General features: G+C 33.1%; 1 protein-coding gene and 3 pseudogenes across 1 annotated transcript; all 4 read right to left on the reverse strand.

Moving 5' to 3' along the window:
• Positions 1-2,212: 2,212 nt before the first annotated feature.
• Positions 2,213-2,911, reverse strand: LOC136207257 (probable protein phosphatase 2C 80; annotated as a pseudogene).
• Positions 2,912-7,298: 4,387 nt separating this feature from the next.
• LOC136207258 (probable protein phosphatase 2C 55) lies at positions 7,299-8,054 on the reverse strand (annotated as a pseudogene).
• Positions 8,055-8,910: 856 nt separating this feature from the next.
• Positions 8,911-11,012, reverse strand: LOC136207260 (probable protein phosphatase 2C 80; annotated as a pseudogene).
• Positions 11,013-19,709: 8,697 nt separating this feature from the next.
• LOC136206159 (calmodulin-binding protein 60 B) lies at positions 19,710-23,992 on the reverse strand. Its single transcript, XM_065997108.1, has 8 exons — positions 23,752-23,992; positions 23,158-23,233; positions 21,996-22,048; positions 21,372-21,868; positions 21,127-21,287; positions 20,812-21,015; positions 20,541-20,709; positions 19,710-20,432 (listed from the first exon to the last, which is right to left on the reverse strand). Exons 1-8 carry the CDS (start codon positions 23,820-23,822, stop codon positions 20,008-20,010), a joined length of 1,656 nt encoding a protein of 551 aa, XP_065853180.1. The 5' UTR covers positions 23,823-23,992; the 3' UTR covers positions 19,710-20,007.
• Positions 23,993-24,878: the final 886 nt, after the last annotated feature.

The following is a 24,878-nucleotide window of genomic DNA, read 5'->3' on the forward strand; positions in this document are numbered from 1 at the left end:
GTACACCCGACCCAAGAAAAGAAAAATTACACTAAATTCAAATTTCCATGATCGGATATGAAAGTAAAAGCAAAATTTTATAATGAACACTAAATTCATTTATTAATTATTTCTCTTTTTCTAAAATTTTCTGAAGACGAATAAAGAAACCATTCTTAATCTCAATTTTGTTCTTGGTGCCAAGTAATTCCGAGAATTCACACTATTTCTCCAGTACAACATTCATCAACAAAGCTTATGGAAATGGACAACACAGAGATTTGAATCTTGAAAACAAAATCTGTTCATTTCGCAGATTGAGAGAATTATGGAATTTATACAAAAAGAAACGCAAAATTACAGAAACATGAGCAGAATAAGTTCATCGATCTGTGAAATCTGATTACATACAAAATTCAAATTTACATGATCAGATTGATCTTCTTATGTATTACACATCAAATATCTAAGAAATGAAGTGAGAAAATTAGATGATTCTATTTTGCGTCTACAGAAAGAAAGACAAGTAGTATATACAAACATCACCAGAAAATATCTCAGAAAAATTAGATGATTTTGCTTAGCGTCTTATGATCTTCATCTTCAACGCATTGCTTTGGGGCTCTAAAAGAGGGAAAATAATGGAAAAACACAAAACAAAAACAAATTAATTTGGTTTTTTCCATTAGATTCCGTCTCTTAGAACACAAAGCAGCCTCTGATTTTTTTTTTTGAGTATTCTGTTCTTCAACCCTTAATTGTTCTATTTATTGACTATGGTCTTATTATTATTTTTAACTAGTTTTTGGCCCGTGCAATGCATGGATTCATTTTAACATATAAATATTAACAAAAATATAATTTAATAATTACAATTATAATGATATAAATGTGTTATATAAATTAAATATTATTATTTTATTTTCACATTTACTTTACATAATCTTTTATAGATAAATATAATAATATAATTAAAATTAATATATTATATTATATTTTTTATCAGTAAAAAAAGAGGAAGTGACATCTCAGCTCCATCATTGTTGTTTTATATTATATATAGATATGTAGAGAATTAAAGAAAATTTAGGGATTAATTTAAATTCTGTAGAACTCTTAGATATAGTACGGATAAAATGATCTTTTTATAGATAAATATAATAATATAATTAAAATTAATATATTATATATTATATTATATTTTTTATCAATAAAAAAGGAGGAAGTGACACCTCAGCTCCATCGTTACTGTTTTATATTATATAATATATAGATTAATTAATTGATTCGGATATATTATAGATTAAACAAGATGTACAAGGTCTTAACTTATATAGTTGAGTTACATTTTCAGGTTTTGATTTGCCTTATATATGTTTATCCATAAATTTTATATATATTTACCTTCTATTATTAATTTTTTTTGGTAGGAAAAGGAAAGAAAAAACAAACAAACAAACATCCCCACAAACTAATCCGGGATTAGCCTAGAAAAACTAACCCCCACCAGATCATCCGAAAGCAACGAAAAAAGGAAATCCGGAGGAGACGAGAAAGTTGAGACTCCCAACATCCTCACATGGCCCTCAGCAGCAAGACAGTCTGCAACCCTGTTCTGCTCCCTGAAGACATGTCCAAAGTTGATGGTATCGAAGGAAGAACACAATCTTTTGATCCCTTTAACTAAATTTTGGCTACCTAAGCAGATAGCCTTATTATCAGAGATCATTTTAACTGCTTCGAGATTCCACGAGCAGTCTTTTCAAACCCAGATTTTTGGCGAGCCTAAGCCCAGAGAAGATCCCCCAGAGCTCAGCAGTGAAGGAAGAACCCACCCCTAGATTCTGAGCAAAGCCAGACACCCAAGCACCACCAGCATCTCTCAAAACACCTCCTGCCGCAATTCTGCCGTCCACAAGACACGAGCTATCAGTATTTAACTTCACTATCCCTTCACCCGGTCTACTCCAACCAAAAAGATGAACCACACTCCTCTGGATAGTACTAGATAAATTATCCTCCTTGAAACTCTTAATTAACTTTCATATATGTTTAATTAAGTTTTATATAATTTTATTTATATTAATTAAGAATGAAAAGTAATATTAATAATAAAATTATATGATTATTTAGTGTTTTTTAATGGCAAAAAGCATTATTAGGCCCCTAATCTTTTAGTTTTTGGTTCATTAAGTCCTTGATCTTTTATTTGGATACATTAAGCCCTAATCTTTTATTTGGATCTTTTATGCTCGACTCCAGCCTTGTGTGCAGCTTCCACAAAAGGAGAAAATAAGTAATCTTCATCGAGCACATTAAACAATGCGTTTTTAGCAGTCGTTAAAGCTAAATTCTCCGGCTCCTTATCACTTTCTTGCTCTAAAATCTCTAGAATCTCTGAAGGGAACATATTATCAAACAACCCATCTGTCCCGACTACAACAATATTTCCAGCTTTTACAATTATCTCTTCATAAGCCGAACTTGGTTTATCACTGCTTGAACTCCCTAACTGATACAGATGGTTGAATCCGTGTTGCTGAACCGGAGACCAATATATCATCTTCTTATCTCTAAACACCATCAATCCACTATCTCCCACATTTGTATAATCAAAAAAACTTTTCGTTGAATGTTATAATACACGTTGTTGATGACCCCTTAACCTTTGTGTTCTTATAAGCCATTTCGAGGACTTCTATTCGCCGCATTCCCAATAGAAATGAAAGAGTTCTTCATAAGGCGACGAGAATATTTTCCGGCATCAACACCTTTCGCAGCCCAGCCACCGACTCCATCAGCAAGTCCGATTGTATTTTTTATAGCAGATGAAATGAGCGTCTTCTCCTTTTGGCCTTTGGATATTGTCTTGGGGCAAGTAATATGAAGTAAAATTCACCTTCAATAATGTTGAATCGCAAGGCATAGTCATTTCGTATTGCTTAATTGCCTGTCAAATGGAACCTTATGAATTATCAAATTTATTTAAACAAAAGAAGACAAAGTAACAAAGAGGACCGGAAAGAGAGAAACTTACTTTCTTTTTAAAAGGTTAGCGCTGAACAAACTTAGTAATCCCTCTTACAACCGGTGAGTCATAATTTTCTATAAAAAATACAAAATTCTATTATTGTTATTAGTATTACACTTCAAATATGCGTCATTTTATCATTAATAGATCATACAAGACTAGGTAGTTTTACATTTCCAATTTATACAGCTCACAATAACATTATAATCAAATTTATTTATGAATATTATAATCAAACTTTTTCAGAAGCTTGTTCATTTAAAAGACAAAACATGTTTTCCACATCTTGGAAAATAGTATAAGTAAAAGACAAAACCTATTTTCCAAATCCGAACTAAGCAAAAAACGAATAGTTCTTCATAGTTTCAAGTTCTAAGGGAGAGAGAAACTTTCTTCTTAAAAGGTTAGAGCTGAACAAACTTTGTAATCCATTTTATAAACATTGAATTGTAATTTTTTATGTAAAAAAAATCTATCATGATTATTAGTAGTAGTAATATAATCTAATATTCCTAATCAAATATCCTGGAAAATAAAAGACAAAAAATGTTTTCCACATCCTGGAAAACAGTATAAGTAAAAGACAAAACTTATTTTCCAAACATGAACCGAGCAAAAATGAATTGTTCTTCATAGTTTCAAGTTCTAAGGGAGAGAGAAACTTACTTTCTTCTTAAAAGGTTAGAGCTGAACAAACTTTGTCATCCATTTTATAAACATTGAATTGTAAATTTTAATAAAAAAATAATAAAAAAGCTATCATTATTATTATTATTAGTAATATAATCTAATATCCTGGAAAATAAAAGACAAAACTTGTTTTCCACATCTTGGCAAACAGTATAAGTAAAAGACAAAACCTATTTTCCAAACCTGAACCAAGCAAAAACGAATTTTTCTTCATAGTTTCAAGTTCTAAAGGAGAGAGAAACTTACTCTCTTCTTAAAAGGCAGAGCTGAACAAACTTTGCAATCTATTTTATAAACACTGAATTGTAATTTTTTTATACAAAAAACGAAACTATCATTATTTTTATAGGTACTAATATAATCTAATATTCATAATCAAATATCCTGGAAAATAAAGACACACATCCTGGAAAACAATATAAGTAAAAGATAAAACCTATTTTCCAAACCTAAACCAAGGAAAAACAAATTGTTCTTCATAGTTTCAAGTTCTAAGGGAGAGAGAAATTTTTTTTTTTTTGTGAAAGGTTAGAGTTAAACAAACTTTGCAATCGATTTTATAAACACTGAAATCTAATTTTTTATAAAAAAAAATAAGAAAAAATCTATCATTATTATTATTAATAGTAATATAATCTAATATTCCTATTAGGAAATATAATTAAATATAATTAATGAACAAGATTTTATCCTTATTATTAGTTTTAGTATTGCAATCTAGTATTTTTAATATAATTAGGAAACATAATTAAGTTGACATCTTCAAATATTTATATTGCCTCAAGTCTTTATAAGTTGGTACAATTGACAAATATTTATATGTTTTGTAAATAATGAAAATTTATCATGGTAAATTTTTAATAATGATAAATTGGTTCCACAAGATTGTATAATCCGCACAACGTATTAGTATTCGACTTATGACTTTATTATATATATATATATAGGAGAGACCAGGTGTGACACATTGCTTATGGTGCGACAAACCTTATTTTGTGACAAGGACCAATTTTGTAATTAACCAAAAGGAGGTGACAAATTTGTAAATAAAAGGAAAGAGAAAATTGTTTTATTTTTTTTCTTTAAAATGCATTTTCCCAACTTTTACAACCTTGTTTTTCAAAAAAATTTATACGTTGGACTCGTCTTAATTAGACGATCATTTTAAGATCCCAGAAGCTCGGGTAAAAAAATTTCCGGTGAATGGAATCCGACGATCTATTTTTCCGTGAGAAAACAATGTCCAGAAAATTTTCAAAAAATTCCAAAAAATGTAAAACATTATTTTGAGAAACTTTAATTCTGGACTCAAAATGAGATTCCTTACGGTTTACTCCCAAATCAACGGAATCTGACGGTTAGATGAGCGTTTTCCGATAAAAAAAACCCGAACGTGCCCAGAAAATTCTCAAACAATTCCAGAAAATGTAAAACATTATTTGTAGAAACTTTAATTCTTGAGTCAAAGTAGGATTTCTTACGGTTTAGTTCCAATAAAACTTTTTCCTTAATTTTATCCATTTTACATCCTTCAACAATTTATTGGGTCAAAACCGTAAGAAATCTCGCTTCAGCCCAAGAATTAAAGTTTCTTAGAATAATGTTTTACCTTTTCTGGATTTTTTTGAGAATTTTTTGGGCACTTTTTTTCTCATCAGAAAACGCCCACCCGGATTCCGTTCACCGGAATTTTTTTTTACTTGAGCTTCAGGGATCTTAAAATGACCGTCTAATTTAGACGAATCTAATAGTATAAAATTTTTCCAAAAACGAGGTTAGAAATATCAGAAAAATATATTTTAAAGAAAAGAAATAAAACATTTTTCTATTGGAACAATATAAGTATTATGTTGGAACAAATGGTACACTGATTTGAAACAATGTAAGTAGGACAAAAAATATACCCAAAAAATTATCAAAAAATTCCAAAACATGTAAAATATCATTTTAAGAAACTTTAATTCTTGGCTCAAAGCGAGATTCATTATAGTTTTGACCCAATAAATTGTTGAAGCATGTAAAATGGATAAAATTAAGGAACAAGTTTTATTGGGATTAAACCGTAAGAAATCCCGCTTTGACCCAAGAATTAAAATTTCTTAGAATAATGTTTTACATTTTCTGAAATTTTTTGAGAATTTTATGGGCACTTTTATTGTCGCCAGAAAACGCCCACCTGGATTCCGTTCACCGGAATTTTTTTTACTTGAACTTCAGCGATCTTAAAATGACCGTCTAATTTAGACGAGTCTAATAGTATAAAAATTTTCAAAAAACGAGGTTAGAAATGTCGGAAAAATGTATTTTAAAGAAAAGAAATAAAACAATTTTCTGTTGGAACAATATAAGTATTATGTTGGAACAAATGATACACTGATTTGGAACAATGTAAGTAGGATAAAAAAACGTGCCCAGAAAATTATCAAAAAATTTCAAAACATTTAAAACATCATTTTAAGAAACTTTAGTTCTTGGCTCAAAGTGAGATTCCTTACAGTTTTGACCCAACAAATTGTTGAAGCATGTAAAATGGATAAAATTAAGGAAAAAGTTTTATTGGGACTAAACCGTAAGAAATCACGCTTCGACCCAAGAATTAAAGTTTCTTAGAATAATGTTTTACATTTTTTGAAAATTTTCTGGGTACTTTTTTTCTCGCTGGAAAACGTCCACCCGAATTCCGTTCACCGGAATTTTTTTTACTTGAGCTTCAGGGATCTTAAAATGACCGTCTAATAGTATAAAATTTTTCGAAAAACGATGTTAGAGATGTCGGGAAAATGTATTTTAAAGAAAAGAAATAAAACAATTTTCTCTATCATCTCTTTCATTTTATTTACAAATTTGTCACCTTACCCTTTTTAATTATTATCAAAACTACGTAGTTTTGTTATGTCACACAATAAGCTCATTGTCACACCCTAACCCATTGTCACACTGGATCTCACCCATATATATATATATATATATATATATATATATATATATATAAAAGGAGCTCCCTAAACATGATACAAAAAAATCGACTAGTTTGCTAAACTGTGAAAATATCTATTTGCTCAATGAACTTGCTTATATGATCTATTGATCTCTTCGACTAGCTTAAAGTGGCCTATTGGAACCTCTGAACTTGTTTAAAGTGATATCGGTTTCCCAAATCTTCTCTTACTCTCCATGTAATACTTGGAAATATACCACTTTAAACAAATTCAAAGGCATTTTTTCAATTTGATATAGGCAAAAACCATCATAAGCCTTTTATCATTCCGATTTTAGTGAACTGAGCTCCTAGTTTTAAATTTCAAATAAATTAAACCCTTCGATCTTTCATTTTCTATCACATAAATACTTGATCAACAGAACTTTGCGTTATTTATTTATTTACATTCAAAAGTTATACATTTAACGTTCGAAATCAAATTTTGTGTGTTGTGGATATAAATCAACTGTAAAACTTTATTTTGAATTGTAAAATATAAACTACAAATTTGAATGAAATTAGTAACATTGTTTTAACTTCAAATATGGATAAAATATGACAGTTTGAGTATGTAAAATAACACGGAAAATCTACAAGTCTTACTCCAAACATTATACGTTATTCAATTTTAGCAACAATAACAGTGATATCATCGTATTTGCCTCCTTCGTGATTGAGTTCAGCCTTGTGTGCAGCTTTAGCGAAAGGAGAAAATAAGCAATCTTCATCTAGGGCATTAAACAATGCGTTTTCAGCAATCATCAAAGCTAAATCATCGACCTCCTTATGACATTTTTGCTCTAAAATGTCTAAAATCTCCGAAGGAAACATATTATCAAACAACCCATCAGTCCCGGCTACAACAATATCTCCATCTTTTATAATCACTGTCTCTTGATAAGTCGAACTTGGTTTATCACTGCTTGAACTCCCCAACTAATACAGATGGTTGAATCTATACTGCTGAACCAGAGATTGATATATCATTTTCTTATCTCTCAACACCATCAATCCACTGTCTCCCACATTTGCATAATCCAAAAACTTTTCCGTTGAATGCTATGATACACGCCGTTGACGACCCCTTAACGTTTGTGTTTTTATAAGCCATTTCGAGGACTTTTGCAGGATTAACATAACCTTTCGTTGCATTCTCAACATCAATTATAGCGATGTTCATAAGTCGATGAGCATATTTTCTGGCATCAACAACTTTTGTTGTCCAGCCGCCGACTCCATCAGCAAGCCTGGTGGTGTTTTTTCATAGCAGATGAAGTGAGCGTCTTCACCTTTTGGCCTTTCGAAGTTGTCCTTAGGTAAGTAACATGAAGCAGCGTTTATCTTCAATACTCTTGCATTCCAAGTCATAGCCATATCGTGATGTTTAATTTCCTATAATCAGTTCAAGTATAAAAGAAAGTAAAATCTGATTAATTAATCGAATGCAAGCTTTTGGATTATAGAGAGGATGAGAAAAAAAGAAACTTACTTTCTAATCTAAACAAAATCAAATCTGATTAAATGGCGGCGAGTCTGAAAGTTTCTATAAAAAGTTTAACGTTCCTAATCTAATTAGGAAATATGATTTATATATATCATAACTAGTAATAGTAATACAATCACATGCAAGTTTCTATTATTATTTTAATCTAACCTTCCCAATATAACTAGGACATAGAATTTGACACAATTACTGAAGTTTCTATAAAAATTAAAAAGTTTCTATTTAAGAAAAATGTATCATTCCTAATTCTAATTTTCATTTCAACATATCAAATACTTCGTCATTTATTTATAGGTTAAAGTATTATTTTCGTTTTTGCCTATTGATTATTATTTGGTAACATTTTCCCTTCAACAGGGGCGGTTTAAGGGGAGCCGATTACGGATCCTAGAAATATGAGATTGGACTGAATATCTCAGGAAAAAACATAAAATTGGAATAAAATTTTGGCAAATTTTGACCAAATTCGACTAGTTCGGTCAAAAAAAAGTCAACAGTTTGGTCCGATTTTGAATTTTTTGCCGAGATATTCCATCTTATATAGCATATTTAAAATTCATGTCCAGCCCTAGAGCCGATCTAGGCATCCGCTTAGAGCCTCCAATTCAATTTTTTTTTCTATGTATAAAATTCAAAACTTATTTCCAACACAATGCAATAATTATTAAAATCTCAATTGTTAAAAATTATTGACGTAAATAGTCTAGGGCATTAAACAATGCGTTTTCAGCAATCGTCTAGGGCATTAAAAAATGCGTTTTCAGCAATCGTCAAAGCTAAACCCTCGGCCTCCTTATCACATTCTTGCACTAAAAACTCTAAAATCTCCGAAGGAAACATATTATCAAACAACCCATCAGCCCCGGCTACAACAATATCTCCATCTTTTACAATCATTGTCTCTTGATAAGATGAACTTGGTTTATCACTACTTAAACTCCCAAACTGATACGGATCGTTGAATCCATATTGGTGAACCGGAGACCGATATATCATCTTCTTATCTCTAAACACCATCAATCCACTATCTCCCACATTTGCATAATCCAAAAACTTTTCGTTGAATATTATGATACATGTTGTTGACGACTCCTTAACCTTTGTGTTCTTATAAGCCATTTCGAGGACTTCTATAGGATTAACATAACCTTTTGCTGCATTCTCAAGAGCAATGAGAGAGTTCTTCATAAGGCGACGGGAATATTTTCCGGTATCAACATCTTTCGCAGCCCAGCCGCCGACTCCATCAGCAAGTCCGATTGAACTCCCCAACTGATACGGGTGGTTGAATCCGTGCTGCAGAAGTAGGGACTGATATATCATTTTCTTATCTCTAAACACCATCAATCCACTATCTCCCACATTTGCATAATCCAAAAACTTTACGTTGAATGCTTTAATACACGCTGTTGACGACCCTTTAACGTTTGTGTTTTTATAAGCCATTTCGAGGACTTTTGTAGCATTAACATAACCTTTCATTGCATTCTCAAGAGCAATGAGAGAGTTGTTCATAAGTCGACGGGCGTATTTTGCAGCATCAACACCTTTGGCAGCCCAGCCGCTGACTCCATCAGCAAGCCCGATTGTATTTTTCTCGTAGCAGATGAAGTGAGCGTCTTCACCCTTTGGCCTTTCGAAGTTGTCCTTAGGTATGTAGCATGAAGCAGCGTTTATCTTCGATATTCTTGAATTCTAAGACATAGCCGTATCGTAATGTTTAATTTCCTATAAAGAAAAGTAAAATCTGATTAATTAATCGAATGGAAGCTTTTGGATTTCCAAAATTGTTTAAACAAAAATCAAGGAGACAAAGTTGTATAGAGAATAAGAAAAAGAGAAACTTACTTTCTGATCTGAAGAAAATGAAATCTGATTATCAAATGGAAGCTTGAGAAAATGAGAAATGAGAAACTTAGTTTCTGATTAAATGGCTAGGGTTTAACAAATGGTAGGCGCTGAGTCTGAAATAAGTTTCTATAAAAGGTTTAACATTCCTAATCTAATTAGGAAACACAATTTAAACATATCATAACTATTAAATTTAAATAGGGTTAATTTTAAATAAATGTCTTGTAGTTTCACGTTTTTACAGATTGGTACCTCTGGGTTTTTTTTATAAACCGAACTAAATTTTCTTTTTTATTGAGTTTATCAAATTTGACCGATAACGACTTCAAAATAAAAAAAAATTAAGAATTAAATTTGTTTAATATTATATTTACTATGGAACCACCTTTTTTATTTTCAAAATCATAATTTTTAAAATCTCTGAAGGAAACATATTATCAAACAACCCATCAGTCCCGGCTACAACAATATCTCCATCTTTTATAATCACTGTCTCTTGATAAGCCGAACTTGGTTTATCACTGCTTGAACTCCCCAACTGATACAGATGGTTGAATCTGTGATGTTGAATCGGAGATTGATATATCATTTTCTTATCTCTCAACACCATCAATCCACTGTCTCCCACATTTGCATAATCCAAAAACTTTTCGTTGAATGCTATGATACACGCCATTGACAACCCCTTAACGTTTGTGTTTTTATAAGCCATTTCGAGGACTTTTGCAGGATTAACATAACCTTTCGTTGCATTCTCAACAGCAATTATATATAGATGTTCATAAGTCGATGAGCATATTTTCTGGCATCAACAACTTTTGTTGTCCAGCCGCCGACTCCATCAGCAAGCCCGGTGGTGTTTTTTCATAGCAGATGAAGTGAGCGTCTTCACCCTTTGGCCTTTCGAAGTTGTCCTTAGGTAAGTAACATGAAGCAATGTTTATCTTCAATACTCTTGCATTCCAAGTCATAGCCATATCGTGATGCTTAATCTCATATGATCAGTTCAAGTATAAAAGAAAGTAAAATCTGATTAATTAATCGAATGGAAGCTTTTAGATTGTAGAGAGGATGAGAAAAAAAAAAAGAAACCTACTTTCTAATCTAAACAAAATCAAATCTGATTATCAATTGGAAACTTGACAAAAGGAGATATTTGGTTCCTGATTAAACGGCGATGAGTCTGAAAGTTTCTATAAAAAGTTTAACGTTCCTAATCTAATTAGGAAATACGATTTATATACATCATAACTACTAATAGTAATACAATCACATGCAAGTTTCTATTACTATTTTAATCTAACCTTCCTAATCTAACCAGGACATAGAATTTGACATAATTATTGAAGTTTCTATAAAAAAAAATAAAAAGTTTCTATTTAAGAAAAATGTATCATTCCTAATTCTAATTTTCATTTCAACATATCAAATACATCGGCATTTATTTATAGGTTAAAGCATTATTTTCGTTTATGCCTATCGATTATTATTTGGTAACATTTGCTCTTCAACAGGGGCGGCTCAAGGGGAGCCGATTACGAATCCTAGAAATATGAGATTGGACTGAATATCTCAGGAAAAAAATAAAATTGAAATATTTTGACAAATTTTGACCAAATTCGACTAGTTCGGTCAAAAAAAGTCAACAGTTTGGTCCGATTTTGAATTTTTTTCCCCAAAGATTCGATCTTATATAGCATATTTAAAATCCATGTCCAGTCCTAGAGCCAATCTAGGCGTCCGCTTAGAGCCTCCAATTCAATTTTTTTCTATATATAAAATACAAAACTTATTTCCAACACAATGCAATAATTATTAAAATCTCAATCGTTAAAAATTATCAACATAAATAATTATTATATCGCATTTGAATTTAAAACTAACCATATGTAGAAAACAAGAGTACAACATGCTAAAATGGAATCGAAAGTCCACAACAATAGACAAAAAAAATTTTCAATTATCGGCACTTAACAATAACATAGCAGGGGCTCTCAAAAATTTATTTCACAACTCTTTTAAAAATAATATGGATAAGTTACAAATTTATCCATTTGGTTATTATGGGAGAGCGGATTTAGCCTTTACGCACAAAGCAGTACAATTTGAAGTTTAACATTTACTAAACGGTGCAATTTCAAACATCGTTAGTAGAATGAGATTTTTTTCATTAACAGAAGATGTGCAATTTCAAACCATATTGAGTGCTTGAAACGTAGAGGTATGAGGGTAGCCATAATATGAAATTGCATATGGAAAAACTCATCTTCCATTGATGAGGTCTAGAATCGTATCGTTTGATAAGTGTGAGGCTTAAGATTTACTAGGGCTAAATCTTTTCTTCCTTAATAACCATATTGCTAAATTTATACTTTATTCAATAATAATATAGCTATTAATTGCTTCATTCTCTACAAATTGAGAAAATTTGCTATATGCCCAGCATACCACATAGCTACTAAAATTAAGTCAGATGTTCAACAAAATTAACAACTCAACAAAACACAAATTAATTATAAAAAATCTCATCATTAACCTAATTTCTTCTCATTGTGCCGCCTTTTTTCATTCCGTATTGGATTTTTTCTATAATAATTACATGGAATAGCGTAAATGGCAATTTTTTGTGTGCTCTTAGTTTTTTATTCCTCCCATGTAAATTCAATATACTTTTGCTCACAATTAAATTTGTAAGTCCTTTTTAAGGATTTAGGAATTAACTTGAAGAGAAAGTGAAAATCTATTCTCTAATAAACCAAATAATTAATTTTGTAAATGCTTATCAAGGTTCAGGGGGGTCAACGGAAAAAGGACGAAAAAAATTGGTCGTGATGGAGGTCGAGAAATATGAAAATTTGCAGTTTATATACAAAAATTTGCAGTTTGAACTGTAACCAGCAAAGGACCGAAAAATTATTTAAGTTATAGTAGTCTTTTTGGAAAAAGATAAGAAAGATTTGGTTTTGGGATTAGGATTTGAAAACATAATACATATGAAAAAGAAAATTGAAGGAGAAGAAAGATTTGGTTATGGGGTATTAGGTTTTTTTTATTATCAAATTGGACACTTGTTTAATTTTAATAGGCTTGACATACCAAATCATCTTACTTAGTTGGTATGTCAGGCGTATGATAAATTTTCTCGTACAAATTACCTCAAATGATTGATCTTTATTTGGTTCTTCTTAGTCTAATCAATAATTAATTAAATTTTATATTGATTAAATTTAGATTTGTAAAAAAAAAGGAGTATGAGAGCTGCCTATAGCCTCTAATACAATAGAGTTGCTCATGCCCTTCAACCAATCCAAAATGTTGATCTTCGCCCCTTATCTATTATTTAGTAACATTTCCTCCCTAACCTATTAAAATTTGTGAAATCTCATATAATGTGTTAAATTTTTAATAGTTTCGTTAACAGTTTCTGAATCGGGTTTTTGTTTATTTATTTTATTTTTATTAAATTAACTTACTCCATATATTTTGCTTACGTGTCAAATTTTTATTAATGTATCGTCACGTGTATTATTCAACATGTCAAAAATATGTCAAGATGGACGAAACTATTAACTTACCGTCACACTGATTGAGGTTTCACTAATTTGATAGGTTAATAGGAAAATGTTATCAAATGATAGGTCACGTGGCAAAAACCAACTTTTTTTTATAGGTCATCAGACCAATTTTGCTTTGAGCCTTCATTTTAGTGATAAGGTACAGAAAAAAAAATAATAAATAAATACCCCTAACATTAGTATATAAGAGGTCAAAAGTCATAAATGATGCAATTTTACTCCTAATATTGATAACTTTCATCAATTTCGGAAATCATTAATGAAACTTTCTCATAAATCTTGTTATTTGTACTACTCATTAGCCATAAAATTAGTTTACAAACAATAATATTGTAATAACACTATAGTTAAAGGTCATAATATTAATAACTTTATACTCGAAGCCTTATAAATTTCTCTTGTTTACGTGGAGTATACTATTAAAGTTAATAATATATATATATATTGTTGGAAATATTCGATGTGAATCAAATATAATTCGCTTGTAAATGAGTAATTAAACGATTCCTCGAGCAAGGACAAGGTAAGAGTAGGAGATCCCTATGAGTCATAGAGCACTTCCGCCTCAGTTATTCCATGCAATTAAACTTTGGTGCCATAAACAATAAGACCGAGCACAAAGCACTACTTGTAAAGGCTCAGGATAGGACTCACGGTGGTACAAGGGCCCTAACAATATACATCAACTCAAAGCTTGCAATCAATCATATGGAAGGATTATACAAAGCAAAGAACTCGGTAATGACCAAGTACATGGAGAAAGCAAAATGACTTCTTGGAAAACTTAAAGAAAGAGAAATCAAGCCCCGACTCATACTGTTTCCTTGATAGGAAAACTAGAAGGACGATACGCTCACGGCAATCGTGGCAAGTGATGAACCACTAACGGAAAAAGACGCGATAGTTTCATGAACTAAGAGCAGTAGTTAAGACTAAGAGAGGGGACGCCACATGAAGGAGGAAGAGGAGGCTACTTAGCGCGCGCTCTCTCTCTCTAATAAGATAATTAGGGTTAGGTTAAGGGGTGTGGATATCTATTTATAGTCATCAACTGGGAATTAACTCTAATTACTCATTTACAAGCGAGTTATATTTGATTCATATCAAATATTTCCAATAATATATATATATATATATATATATATATTCTTTATTGATTTTAATTATATTTATTAAAAATATAGTAAAACGGGACTCATATCTAATATTTTAATTTATGAAATTATCTCTCTTATTTTTAATTAAAAGAGCTTGCGGGTCGTATGACGCTTATTCAATCGGTCACTAGCTCCACTCCTGTTATGCAAACATCACTCGGAAAGTTCATCTCATCCCCTGGATTGATGTTTTCCGGCCCAAGGATGAAGGTGGAGCTAGTCTCAGGAAAGCTGAGGATAATAACAAGTCTCTACTTATGAAGTTGGTTTGGCATATGTGGAAGAGCCAGATGCTTTGTGGGTCCGTGTTCTGCTTGGAAAATATAGGAGCCATGAGGTATTTGGTGGCACGTCCACACCCAAACCACACGTGACAAGGTTGAAATTAGCATTATTCGCAAAATATCATTAGCACTTATATTAATCATTATTTTTCAAATGTGGTATCAAAAGTCGGGGAAACTCCTTTAGTCTCTGGTATCCTGGCTACCAATATCGAGGAAGAATTATCATCTACCATCAGTGGTGAATCCAGGATGTGGTATCAAAATGTAAAATTGTTCAATTTTTTATGACAAAAAATACAAAATCGTTCAATTGTCATGCATTACTTTCATGATTTTTTTTATAAAAAACGTAAATTATAATGTTTCCGACTCGTAATCATCCATTTCCGGGATTCTCGAGTTGTTACGCATCAAATATCCCTAACGTTTTGGGTCAGGTGCAATTTTACCCCTAATGTTTGTAGCCAATAACAATTTTATCCCTAACGTTGATAAATTGAATCAATTTCAGACACTTATAAAATACAATCATTTTTTTCTTTATTTTGCACCAATTGCATATCAATTTTGTAATTTTACACCAATTTTACCTCTAACGTTGATAAATTGGATCAATTTCAGACACTATTATTCATGACCGAGAAGACAGTTTGATGAATTATTTCTCAAATTGACCAAATTTATCGACGTTAGGGGTAAAATTGCTCTTGGCTTCCAACATTAGGGATAAAATTGCTCCTGACCCAAGACATTAGAGGTTAATTTTGGATTTTAAAAAAAAAACTTTTAATGGGTGGGGGCGCAAATGCCCCTTTGACCCCTACATCCGCCCCTGTCTACCATTCCTTAAGTAACCCTAATCTATGACAATGTCTCATCTCATGTGACTCACTATATGCATCACAATGTTTGCCCTTATCCCTATATATTTAGTATTTTCTATAACAACCTCCATCAACCTTTTTACCATTGATTCATATCTTTCATAGAATAGCAGTTCATATAGAACTCTATACTATGACACTGTTGTTAACCCAAATCAAACCAATGGAATCTCTGAAAATAGTCTAGGCTAATCGCAGCCTCCTTTTATCCTAGGTCTCCAACCCATATAGTCACTCAACCAATACGTCCATCTTTGTTTCACAACACGCGACCTATTCAACCTCGCAAAATCTCTCGGCCAATCCTATGATTTCTTCTCCACCTCCTGCCCATTCAAATCCTTTTGGACAAAACCAATCTTCTTTCCCCGCATATTATCACCAACAATACCAATCTCATAAAATTCACCAAACTCATGAACCCCCATAGTACCTAAGGTCAATTTCAAAATCAAAGTACATTATAATCCATCTAAGCCCTACAGTGAACTTGGTCTAAAGATTCAACTTGGAAACATCTATGAATATTCTAACCATGTGGTGTTCTCTGCAACTCGTTAAACATCGTTGCAATCAAAGCACATACTAGTTTTTAGTTAATTATCGATCATGCGACAGTAACAAACAATGGGTGTTTAGATTAGTATCTTGTTTTCTCACGGCTTTATTAAACCAGGTCATCAACCTGCCAAGTGTGAGGAGATCACTAATCTTGATACTCTCTTAATCAGTTTGACTTAACAAATTATTACCTTATAGTTAATAGTTCCATCAGATATAACATATCAGGACTAGGACATACTCCAACATCATGACAATATAGATCATAGTATTTTCTTTCACCGAAGCTCTATACTTTGACTTCATGGTTTCACTAATGCTAACTGAGCTCATAGTTTATATGATAGAAAATATACCATGGAATTTGTGATTTATTTGGGACAATAGTTGGTCTCTTCGAGTTCTAAAAAGAATAATTCAGCGGCTCGATCATCAACTAAAGTTGAATATTGTGCTCTAGCTACTAATGTTTCTAAGATTGGTTGGTTACATATATTGTAGTAGAAGAGCTCAATTTTTTGATGTCATGACCTCCACGATTGTTATGTGGTAATATTTCGGTAACATTTTGACAATTAACCCAGTTTTTCATCGTCCCAATAACATATTGAAGTGGATTTCTTTTTTTCAAATGATTACTGCGAGTTCAGTACATTCCAACCTTGGAACAAGGTGCTCACATTTTGACTAAACCATTATATAAAGATTGGTTTCATATATTGTGCTCCTGCTCAACTTATAGGAGGGTGATAGAGTGTTTATATATATATATACATATATATATATAAATAATGGTATATATATATATATATATATATACCATTGTTGCCTCAAGTCTTTATAAGTTGGTAGAATTGAAAAATATTTATGTGTTCTGTAAATAATGAAAATTTCTCATGGCTAAATTTTTAATAATGATGAATTGGTTGAACAAGATTTTATAATTCGCACAGCACGTGGGTGTATATAGGGCGGTCCGGTCGCATTACGCGTCCCCGCTGAGCGAGGGTCCGGGGAGGAGTCCCACCACAAGGGTGTATTGGGGGCAAGTCTTCCCTTGCCAATTTAATTGGCAAGAATATATATATATATATATATATATATATATATATATATATATAATATATATATATATATCCTTAAACTTGATAAAAAAAATCTATTAGTCGCCTAAACTATGTATATATGTTTTTGCTCACTAAACTTATTTTATATGATCTATTGATCTTTAGGACCGGCTTAAAGTGGTCTATTGGAACTTCTAAAATTGTTTAAAGTGATATTCGCTTCTCAAATCTTCTCTTACTCTCCACGTAACATTTGGAAATATACTACTTTAAACAAATTCAAAAGCATTTTTCCAATTTCACATACAAAACCATCATAAGCCTCTTATCATTCCGGTTTTAGTCAAATGATCTCCTTATCTTTTATTTCAAATAAATTGAACCCTTCAATCTTTCATTTTCTATCACATAAAGACTTGATTAACAGAACTTTGCGTTATTCATTTTATTTACATTAAAAAGTTGTACATTTAAATGAAAGATCTACAAGTCATAGTCCTAACGGTTGGAGATTCATTGTTTCCATGAGAATATTACATTCGAATTTAAATGAAAAAGAATAATGAGAGATATATGTATTAGATGAGGATACTTACACTTTTATACATCTTATTCCTAACACTATGCATTATTCAATTTTATCAACAATAACAGTAATATCATCGTATTTGCCTCCTTTAGGATTAAGTCCAGCCTTGTGTGCAGCTTTAGCGAAAGGAGAAAATAAGTAATATTCGTCTAGAGCATTAAACAATGCGTTTTCAGCAATCGTCAAAGCTAAATCCTCGGCCTCCTTATCACATTCTTGCTCTAAAATCTCTGAAGGAAACATATTATCAAACAACTCATCAATCCCGGCTACAACAATATCTCCATCTTTTATAATCACTGTCTCTTGATAAGCCGAACCTGGTTTATCACCGCTTGAACTCCCCTACTGATACGGGTGGTTGAATCCGTGCTGCTGAACCGGGGACTGGTATATCATTTTCTTATATCTGAACACCATCAATCCATTGTCTCCCACGTTTCCATAATCCAAGAACTTTACGTTGAATGCTATGATACACGCTGTTGACGATAGGGCTTAACAAATAGTAGGCGGTGAGCCTGAAAGTTTCAATAAAAAGTTTCTATTAACCTTCCTAGTCTAACTAGGAAATATAATTACACGCAATTTTATTTCAATTGAGATTCTAATTTTTATTTATAACATATCAAATACGATGAGCATTATTTTCTATTGCTTTATTATTTGATAATATTTGTCCTTTAACAAGAGCGGCTTCAAGGGGAACTGATCACTCATTCTAACATGTGCTTTTAATTTCACAAATTAATTAGGTTGTCAGGGCTCGAACTCTCGACCGTTTAGTCCAATAGGCTCTGATACCATGTCATGGAATCAATTGAACTAAAAGCTCAAGCTTATAATTAAGGTCCAATTATAGATCTTATATTAATCTCTAGTATACCTCACATGCAAATGCCCAGTAGGCTTGCAACGTGTACAACATAGGCCCAGTGGATATTTGCGTGTGGCGGTATGTCAGAGATTAATATAAGATTTATAATTGGACCTTAATTATAAGTTTGAGATTTTAGTTCAATTGGTTCCATGACATGGTATCAGGTCCTCTTAGACCAAACGATTGAGAGTTCAAGTCTCATTGAGTTGGATTTGAGAGTTAGTTTATTTAGTCCGGTCCAGCTCGACCCATCCTGATATGAATATAATGTAAGCTAAATAGGGCTTTGACAAGGTAATTGAATGAACAACTCAGTACAACTCGGCCCAGTCGGGCCCAACTTCTGAATGTCTATTTCATAGGTGTTGATTCCAGCTACTTGTTGTATCAGTCTCATCTCAAAATGAAAATTTTATTCTTATAGAATTTAACTGCCTTAAGTAAAATAATTTGTTGCCCTATATTTCAACCACTAAAATAATGACACGTGTCCTAATAAGTTGTACGAAATGGGAGAATGATTAGCTGATGTTGTATTAGTGCTTAATGACAGTTAATTAAAAAATGATTACTTGTTTCATTTTTGGAAAAAAAATTGTACATCAACCCCTTTCTTCACTCATTTTGTTACAACAAAGTGAGGGGGAAAAACAGATTACATGAAATTAAATACATAATCTAAAAACCTTAACTAAACAAGAAGTTCTACAGTGTACCGGGATCAGTACTGGTTCCTCCACTCAGGTAATGTCACATCAGTAGTTGAGATCATCTGAGTGGACGGATCCGTCCACTTGGATGTTGTAGAAATTTTCTAGCTTAGCTAACAAAAAACAGAGGATAAGTTTCCGCACTTTGTTGCAAGAAATGCGTATTTCAAGTACCTAACTACTACTCTCTCATGTATCTAGGGGCATACTTTATCTCCCCAGACCACGAGATGCTTGGTTCCTAACACGTGTGTCTAGTAATTTACATGTAAAAGTCTTGCCACATTCTCTTCGGGATGTTACGCCTCACGGAGCTCAGATTGATCGCTGCTCGTAACTTGTACCACCCGGCTTTTGGCTTCCTAATCGGCATATGTACATTGAGACTTGGATAAGGAGAAAATAAATCTACTTCTCGTTCGTTTCCCGAGCTGAAAACGAAAGCATTCCCTTGCCCCCATGCTGATGTTTGAGCTAAAGGGTAAGTTTCTTCAGGTGTTAATTGGCTACTACTCGCGACTTCTAACCATTGGGACCGATTATTTTCACCAGAAAAAGGCAAGGGAAACATGTCCCTGAATCTGAAACTGCTTCGGAGCGCTTGCATCGGATGAGTCTGTCCTCGAGAAACCTCCGATAGGTTGCTAGTGTCAAACGCGCCAAAGTTCGGCAGCATTTCTTGTGGATCTGCAAAATTACATCAGTTGCGGTTAGAATTACAATTTTAGACAGTATCATTCAAATTGCTGCAAGCTGCAATTTAGTTTCGTACTTGAGAAGTACGAGCTCAGTTACCTTGTACAACTGGAAATTCAAGTTGCTGTAAGCCGAGATTTTGACCATGAAATGTCTCGGCGTGAGGACATGTCAAGGGCCTCGACGGGGCAGAAAATGCACAAGCATCGATTGGGATGAACTCGGTCACATTCTTATAAGCTCGTCTCTTCAAAGTTTCTACCATGGCCTGTAAAATGAACAGCAAAGTTGAACAATCAGACACCGAATTAGAACTTCAGATCCGTTACTAACGATGAAATCCTCCCGTCAACATTAATTCATTTGGTACCTTATCATGAAGAGCTAGTTTATCCACAGGCTCGTACATCTGGCCATCAAATGTCACTCCCATGGCCTTGTACACAGAATTGAAAAGCAGCCCCACGGTTTGTCCGCCTTCGTAGTAAGTGTAGTACTTATCATCCAAAACGCAAGTTTTCGCGTGATCGATGATAGTATCCCATATCTTGTTCGATATTCCACCTCCAAGAATCTGCAATCACTTGAACTTGTCAGTTTCGATAGATTCATTGAGAAATATTTGGTTTGATTAAGGAAAACACGAAAGAAAACAACACGAAATGGAGATTCGAGAATCTCTTACCCTCTGAAGGGAATTGGGATCCATCGAGTAGAACTGCAGAAAGTCCCTCACTGTGTGAATCCCCAGCTCGGCTAACTTCTTGTGGTGTGTACCCTCTTTCGCGATTCGTTCCAAACGCCATACATCATCGTCCAATTTTGGCGGATAATGTTTCTTATACACTGAAGTAACAAACAAACTCTGTCAATTATTCAGTTACAGATTCTGCAAAAAGCTAATAACTACCTAAAAAGTTACGAACTTACCCTCTCCGCGATGATCCTTAACAATGAAAGCTTCGCTGCTTGCTTCACGAATCCTTGTTTCGCTATACATTTTAGACACGGGTCTAGCTCCCAACCGAAATTTTCGACTTCTTTGCCAGCTAGAATTATCAGTGAAGATCACATCACTGATCAGGACAAAGCCAGCCCTTAATGTAACAGTCAGATCTCCTCCAGTCACCAGTGGCCGTCTACCCTCCCTTTCTCGGATAATGCTGCCATTGAATTCATTCTCGCTCCAATGTTCTCGGTCATCTGAACCGAAATCACCATTAAGAGCAAGAATCTCAATCTTCATAGAAGATAGAGGGCCGGAATTGACAAGTGTGTTGCTATTCGCATCTACCAATTCAAGTCCGATGGGGTTACCATCCTCAGCTTCAATCTTGCTACCCGTAAAAATTGTAGACGGTGGTTTGTTAACAAACCGTAAGATCAAGCCCCTTTCTTCTGAGTTCTGGGTCTGTTTGAACGATGATCTGACAGAAGAGCGCACAAATAACTATCAGACACGAACTACAACTTATAACATAGGCAAGCAACAATATTTCTACATCAGATCAAATTATGTTTAAACTATTAAAGATTATTGATACAAAATCTAACCTGAAAGATGATCGAAGGACACGCGAAACAGTCTTTTCAACCTCATCTCTCACCTAATCAACAAAGAATTCCAAGTTAATCTCATAATATATTGATTAACAATTGAAAAGGAAGAAACACTACTATTAATTAAGCTAAACACATTGATCTTAAACATAATCAAAACACCAAGTTTCCATATTAATCATCAAGTTGCTAAAACAAGCTTAAAATGAATCAAAACTATTAAACAAAGCTAAAATGAATTTTAAACTCTTAAACAAGCTCAAATGAATCAAATTGGTATGTGATAAGAGTCACAAATAAGCCATTGCCACGTGTTAGCATACGATGCGGAGACGGGTCCCACATCTTACAAGGCTATTCAACCAAGTGACCTAGAATGATACCTATCACATAGCAAGTATGCCCAACACACTTGCACAAAAATCAAGCCGCCAGTACACAATTTCCCAGGACTACAATATGGGTCACTAGACATGTGGGACTCACCGGGTAACTCGTACTCCTATGTAACGAGCGTTCATTACTCGAGGTAAGACAACTCTTCCCGCTCTCTAAGTTAATGAATTAAGGATCAAAATGGTTTTTAAAGTTGGCCGTCGGGATCAATTTAGCCTAAATTAAAGATTGGGTATCAACTTTGGCGAATTGTGACCTATTGACCCCAATTTTATAAATTTTTTGTACTAAAATTGATTGTATCTTAGGCCAATTTGTCAAACTTTGACTGAGTTGATACCTATACTCCGGTTTGGTCAACTTGATCCTGCCAAGTTTGAGTGTCATTTTAATTCCTAAGTTAATATTTGCCCACTCTCATCGGGAGGAGTGCAGACACCGGTCACCGGCTCTATCTTAGTGCCCGTTTGTTTTCAATTTTCGGAACTGTTTTTTACCTTTCAAGTCTAAACAGGAGACAAAAATTAATTGGAAAAAATTCGAAACAACTGTTTTTTATAGAAAAATATCTGCTACCAATCAGTAATAACAAACAGCAAACACGAGTATGTAAAACAAACGGGCCCTGAACCTTATGTTTGGACTCTTGAAGAGGAGATTACCAAGCTACCCCTTGTCATTGACATATATATGAAATCCATCCATTTTGTTTAAGAACAAAAAGGGCATAAAAATTACAACAATTATAGACAAATCTTACCACTAGTCGAAGAAAAGGTTCCATCTTGGCCGCCATATCTTGCACAGAAAGCATTCCAAGCACATTTCTAATGACACTGAAACAAAACCCACAAATAAAAACACATTAAACCACCAATTAAGAAACTAAAAAACACAATTAGAGAATCATAAACCCCATTTCAACCTAATCCCATTTAAGCACATACTTGAAACCCACAAAGAAAAACACATTAAACCAGCAATTAAGCAGCTAAAAAACACAATTAGAGTATCATAAACTCCATTCAACCTAATCCCATTTAAGCACATACTTGAAACCCACAAACAAAAACACATTAAACCAGCAATTAAGCAGCTAAAGCACAATTAGCGAATCATAAACTCCATTTCAACCTAATCCCATTTAAGCACATACTTGAAACCCACAAAGAAAAACACATTAGCAGCTAAAAAACACAATTAGAGAATCATAAACTCCATTTCAACTTAATCCCATTTAAGCATATACTTGAAACCCACAAAGAAAAACACATTAAACCAGCAATCAAGCAGCTAAAAACACAATTAGAGAATCATAAACTCCAATTAAGCTTAAACCCATATAAACACATACCTCTTACACCGTTTTGGGTCTCCATTTTCACCCTTGTCTTCTTCATACTGAAAAGGTCTTTTTAGCACCATGACAAGACACAGACAAAATGAGATTGAAAATCAGATCCTAACCGCAAGTTCAGAAATGAAGAGCAAATGCAATAATATATATATGGGAATTTGATTTGATTGTTTAAAAAAAAAAAGTAGGTAGAATTAGAAGCTAACATTGAAGTTTCAGAAAACAAAATCTACGCGGAAACAGAAAAGGAGTAGAGGACCCCAAAAGTCAAGAATCAAAAATTAATATTCTATGAGTTGAAAAGCAAATCAAGAAACCCAAAAGGGAATAATTATTTCTTTTTATTCTTTTCTTGTAAAGAGCAAAAAAGCACTGAATTTGGATACTCGGAAGTATCATCAACATAGTAGTTATCAACTAACTTTTAGATTATTAAAATTAATGGGTAAAGTACACCTATGACTCCTAAATTATAAACTTTATCAATATTATAACCTAAAACTTTATTTTTTATGACCTGTCAACTTTAATTTTTTTACCGTTTACACCAAAAATGTTTTTTCTTTCAAAAATTCAATAGGTGCATTTACTTAAATATTATGCTTTGGAAATACTATGATTTGCATACTGAAAGTTGGGTTACGTGCCTAACTGCGTGCTAACTTAGAACCTATAAAGAGTGTTAGTCGGATTAAGACACTAGGACGGTGGTCATGGAAGTCGAAATCCGGTAAGGAATGTGTAACTACTCACCTATCGAATCAACTAGCCTAAAAAATAGATGGCGTTTAAATGTGCAACCTATACACGAGCGTTGGGGCAAGAGCCAAGCCCCAATGAGTAGGAGGGCACGGAGGTCACTGCAAAACCTAGGGTCGACACAACCGTATGTCCAACTATGAACTTTTTAACAACAACAACTTAAATATATGTTATTGGAGTTGGAATTACCGCGACTGCTGGAACCAGACTTACCTTCCAATGGATCCTCGTTATCTGATTTATATTGTACTCATTCCAATCACCAAACTCAAAGAGTCTGGTATTGTTATTTATTGTCACTATCTCCCTGTGTCAGGATTGGGTAATTTGCGCGCCTGTTGCCTTCCTTGGAATTGGTATCC

Source organism: Euphorbia lathyris, chromosome 9, assembly GCF_963576675.1.
Source record: "Euphorbia lathyris chromosome 9, ddEupLath1.1, whole genome shotgun sequence".
Taxonomy (NCBI): Eukaryota; Viridiplantae; Streptophyta; class Magnoliopsida; order Malpighiales; family Euphorbiaceae; genus Euphorbia; species Euphorbia lathyris.